At 36.5% G+C, this 5,473-nt stretch overlaps 1 protein-coding gene across 1 annotated transcript in view; it reads left to right on the forward strand.

The window, feature by feature from the left end:
• Positions 1–4,560: 4,560 nt before the first annotated feature.
• Positions 4,561–5,473, forward strand: part of bco1 (beta-carotene oxygenase 1) — a 6,155-nt gene continuing 5,242 nt past the window's right edge. The window contains exons 1-3 of the mRNA XM_005722455.1: positions 4,561–4,630; positions 4,717–4,845; positions 4,969–5,098. Of these exons, the coding sequence (XP_005722512.1) occupies positions 4,567–4,630; positions 4,717–4,845; positions 4,969–5,098 (323 nt within the window). The 5' untranslated portion in view covers positions 4,561–4,566. The remainder of the gene's footprint in view (positions 4,631–4,716; positions 4,846–4,968; positions 5,099–5,473) is intronic.

The following is a 5,473-nucleotide window of genomic DNA, read 5'->3' on the forward strand; positions in this document are numbered from 1 at the left end:
CAACCCCTTGTAATTTAATTTTTTTTAACCTTTATTTAACCAGGAAGTGAAATTCCAGAGAGTGAGATGTTCTTTTGTGAGTGCCAAAATGCGCAGATACAAACCAGCATTTAAAGTCTATCAGAATAACAGAAGTCATATATGTTCATTTTAAATGTAGGGTTGAAGACGAATCGGTACATATATGCATTTTCTTACTTTTGTCTTGCTGGAGTCGAAGTACATAGGGTTTTAAAGATACATAGGATATTAATTAACTGGTATTATTTAAAAGGAGATGTGCTGAGTACCTTAGAAATACTAAAAGGGAAAGTGAATGTTACTGGTGGTGTCTGTACAATAAGAAATTCAAGCGCATCATCAGATGTTAATCCAGCCAAGTTATGTATACAAACTGATCACTTTGCTTTTAAAAAGTGTGTTGCTGAAGTGTTTTATTCCACATTTTCTTAGTTTTGCATTATGAAATGAATGTAGAGAGGTGAAACTCAACTGAGTCAGGGCCAAGGACAAATATGACAAATTCAACAAAACCCAGATTTTCACAGAAAATGTTTTAACGCTTTAGTTGACCTGACATTTAATGTTTGTTTGCCCTTCCGAGTGTTACTTGTTGGCTTTTTTTTTTTTTTTTTTTTTGTCGCAAACTTAATTCTATACTTTTCTAGCTGTTGCCAATCCTGCAGTGTACAATTTTAGCTCGCACATTGAAACAAAACATCAAAAGTAGACACTGAATAATCTTGAATCGATGGCAGCGAAATACTTCAAAAGTTGAGACGTGAAGAGCAAAAGTCTTGTAACAGCATAACACAATAATTTTCAGTTTCAGCATTTTTGTTTAGATTTTATTCACCCAGGAAGATACAAATCCTTTACATATAGGAGACGTTTAAGATCTTCTTTTTTTTTAACTTTTCTTTTTTAAACAGAGCCGTAGTTTAACGTAAAGTCAACGACAATCAGTATTTCAGGTGGCAAAATGTTTGTGTTAATGGTAATAGCTTTTGTGTCATGTATGACTTTCAATTCACTCCTAAGGGTCCCATACATGGTGTTGTGGGTCCTGTTTATTGGATTGCTACAAGGATTTTTCACTCAAGTGGACATGCATGGAAAGATTTGAACAATGTGTTTTGTTTGTTTTAAACATAATTCTACTTAAACTCGTTTATGTTAATCATACAATACAGAACTTGGGAATCTTTCGGTAAATTGGCAAAGGTCAACTGCTCCGTTTAAGTCATAGCAGTTCACTGAAGATTTGTGGTATCTACTTGAATATTTGTTGCACCTTTTACATGAGCTATACATCAAACACTTCTGTCATGTTTTATGTCACAGAAACAGGGAATGTTAGTTTTAAAGTCTGCCTTTTTATGCTCGGCATTTGATTTTGTTGCCTTTTTAAAAGAACATGATTGCACAGTGAAGACTTTGTTACACCCAGCTGACACCACTGGAAAAAAATGTTGCTTTTCAGTGATTTTTACTTGTTTTCCTTTACCAACGCCTGTCTAATGTGATTGTTTTTTGGCATTTGTTATATAGTGTCAAATGACAGATTGAGAGGTTTGTTAAGGCTGGTTGTTTGTGTGCTTTTTGTTGTTGTTGTTGTTGTTGTTGTTGTTGTTTTTGTTGATCTATTTGTGCCAGTGCTTAAACCATTGCTACTCCATGGTAAATGCATATGTTCACCATGAGGTTACAATATTTATTTGTCCATTTTCCCTCAAAATGTTTTGTATACAGTTGTGCCAATTTGCAACCATGGTTCTGATTGATTCTATTTACATTACCATGTCTGCATGCTGTGGCTGGTTGCAGAGTGGCAAGGCCCAGTTTGGTTTGTCCTGTTGTGATGAATGAGATTCTTTTAATGTGCTAATATTTTTTTATTTTGTATTTTTTTTATTTTGGCAAACTATTGTCGGACGTCATCTTCTCTGCAGGTGAATATCACTACCATAAAATGAGGAGGGGTTGTCATTTGATGTTTCGCTGAAATTGGATGGAAATAATACATTATTATTTGAATGGCAGGCCACAAGCTCATGCATGATCAATAAGGTCTTCTTCAGGCATCTTCTATAACTGCATGTGGAATTGCATGGGGATTGCACTGTAAGCAAATATACATTTGCAAGTTTTTGTTTTTTATTTCTTTTTTTTTGTTAGTACATGTACATAATGTTTACTTAAATGTTATTCTTGTACTGTGCCACATTAGGTAACTCACAGAACCAGATATTTAGGATAATATCCAGCACAGAAATAAACGGAAAGGGAATACTTGAATACTAATCCTCACAGTTTATAACAGTTTGGGCAGTGCAAATAAACATTAATCTTATGAGCATCATGAATTGTATGTGGACAGTTGTCTTTAATTTATTAATATGAACGAAGGAGACGTTTCAGTGACCGAGAGAGCCTGGTGCTGCTGCGAGTTATTTTAAAATGTGTTGACGTTTCTTTTCAATGTTTGGAGGAGATGTGAGTAGATGGAGTGTGTGGTGACATTCTGTGGATGTGCTGGAGATTAGAAATATTTGTCATTTACATTATTTTTTCTCAACAATAAATGCCAAATTAACTCATTTTAAGTGTCTGATGGAGACTTAGCATATTCAGTGACATAGTTTTTCATGATTTTTGCAAGCATGCCTTGCACACTAAGTGGCCATTTCAAGTGAAAACTATTTTGGATACAATAGAAATGCCTGTTAGGCTCCAAAGAACCTGCATGTCTTACAATACCATTAAATCTTAAGATGGTAAAGCGTATATGGATAAAGCAGATATGCAACCTGATAAATACAAATACTAAATAATAATAATAATAAAAAATATCAAAATATGTATTGTTTCAAAAGGTCTAGCATAGAATGACATACTTATGCCTCAACAGTGTAATTTCTGCCCCCTGCTGGTGAAAACAGGAAAAATTGAACATCTGTCTTATTTTGTTTTTGGTTGATTAGGATCAAGAGTCCAGAAGCTCTGGCCATGAGAGCTAATGTGTCAGATGAGCCACGAGATGAGCGTTATACTGTATTACTACTCACTGTGGTCTCACTACAGGGATGTGTGTGCTGTCATTGCCCCAAATAGTAAGAGGCCCAGTAGATTTTAGATTTTTTTTTAAATCTGACAAGCCTTAATAATAAATGCTCACTGTTTTCCCTTTTTAAGTAAGCATCCAGTAAAAACAGTTCTGTGCGGGTTTTATTCTCTTTTTATTTTTGCTCTTGACTGTAGCCCTGTTTTATACCACCGGGTTTGCAGATGCAAAAATAAGGCCGACATTATCTCACAAAGCAACCCATTAATTTGTGGGATACATGGCTATAATTACAGTCAGATCTAGTGCCTTGATGACGGTGCAGTGAGTGCAGAATATGTTGCTTCCATCTTCTATTACTATATGCGTTTGATCTACTCCTATTTTTGTAGTTAGAATTTTGCTCTTTGGTTGAAAAACACAGTCTGCTGCCCGTAGACCCATCGATGTTTGCGATTGCTCATGCAGTCAACACCGCCCCTTTAGTGTGACTGCACAATCATGACCGTGGTGATAATTATTTTGCTCAGTATTGTGATGAACTGCGTTCACAGCTTCATGTCTTTGCACCAGTATAGGAATAAATGTGCACCCTCTTTCAATCTTAAGTATCAGGATGTAATAAAAAAAATCACCTCCTTAGCGGGTTCTAAAATAACTGAAATACCTACTGGGATGATAAACAACACATGACCTCATTAAACCCTTTTATTATTTATTTGTTTGTTTGTTTTTAACATTTAAAATAAATAATGTATGAAAAAACGTACATGATTCAGTAGCTTATAGATCCACTTTCAGCAGCAATAACTTGAAGCACCTGGACATACTGTTTCTGTATGACTTTATTGGCCTCTCATATCTCATAGGGTGGAGTAATCTTGGCCCACTCTCTTTTATAACATCGTTTCAGTTAGTTTGTTCAGTCCTGTCAGTTAGGACAGGTTCCAACTCCTGGTTGAACGTGAATTGATTCAATGCTTATATACAGAGTTTATAAAATCAACATGCTTCTCAGGTACAATCTAGGCCACCAGAAAAGGGAAATGACCTACAGCAAATAAAAGCAGCAGTGCACCAAAGGGTTGATCACAATTAATCCTATTTGAGATTTATTATGTCTATATCATGGCTGGGGGGGAGGGGGGGTCCAATTATTTAATCTGATCACAGAATAGCCACGTAAATACTTAAAGAGCAAGCCTGAGGACTAGATGAAAAAGAGTTATCTTTTTTTGTTTTAGTTAAAAAATAATAATAATAAAAAATCAAGGTGAAAAGGGGACAGAACAGCAGCAGATGGGGTCATTAAGTTTCCTGCGGTGAAGGTACTGAGCTTCAATGTTTCTATGAAACCTCCACACAGGAAGAGGATTGCTGTGCAGACAGATAAGATAAATTGCCCTTTCATAACACCCCAGTAAAACAAATGGGAGTGGTTTGTGCTCCCACAGTATTTAACTTACTCTGACACTGGCGCACTCACTGGTCTGTCAGCGAACATGTCGGTAGACTTTTCTAAGAACGCAACAGAGAGGCCCGAGCCTTGTAAGGCAGAAATTAAAGGTGGGTCCGGTTTTATACAATTGTATTGCCAACAAATGTTCAGATTTAAACTGCTGCTGTGAAGACTGTGATTTCATTTCAAATAGGGAATATTCCCAGCTGGCTGCAAGGAACGCTCCTCCGAAATGGCCCTGGCATCTTCACTGTGGGCGACACCAACTACAACCACTGGTTTGATGGGATGGCCTTAATGAGTAGCTTCACCTTCAAAGACGGTTGGTACAGCAATTCTTACCTGTGCACAGCTGCTAATCTGTTAATTGCTGCAAAAATACATAAATAAAACAAAAAAAATGTAAAGCGCACAGATAAAAGACGCAGTATTTGTTTCCTTGCAGGTGAAATAATCCATAGAAGCAGATTCCTCAGAAGTGACACCTATAAAGCTAACATGGAAGCAAATAGAATTGTTGTGTCCGAAATGGGGACGATGGCTTATCCAGACCCAAGCAAGAACTTCATCTTCAAGTGAGCATACTCTTTATTGTTACAGGCAAATTCAGCATATTTTCATGAAATAACTGCAGTAGTCTTCGTTTGTAATTCTTTATCAACAGTTGCAGTATTTATTTGGCAAACAGTGCCGTTATATACTGTAAGAACTTTCCCTGGCATCTAGATTTGCCAGCATTAGTCTGTTTTTTCTGCTGTCTATTGTAATGTACAGCAATATTTTTGCTGTAAAGATAAACCCTATGTTACTGTGCTTTATAGAATATAAACGTAACAGGTAAATACTGCAAACTGTTTGGATGCCAGACTACTTTTATTTAGTTAGGGGATGATCGTGGCTCAAGAGTTGGGAGTTCGCCTTGTAATCGGAAGGTTGCCGGTTCGAGCCCC

This window comes from Pundamilia nyererei, unplaced genomic scaffold, assembly GCF_000239375.1.
Source record: "Pundamilia nyererei isolate P.nyererei 1_Seehausen unplaced genomic scaffold, PunNye1.0 scaffold00007, whole genome shotgun sequence".
NCBI classification, from domain to species: domain Eukaryota; kingdom Metazoa; phylum Chordata; class Actinopteri; order Cichliformes; family Cichlidae; genus Pundamilia; species Pundamilia nyererei.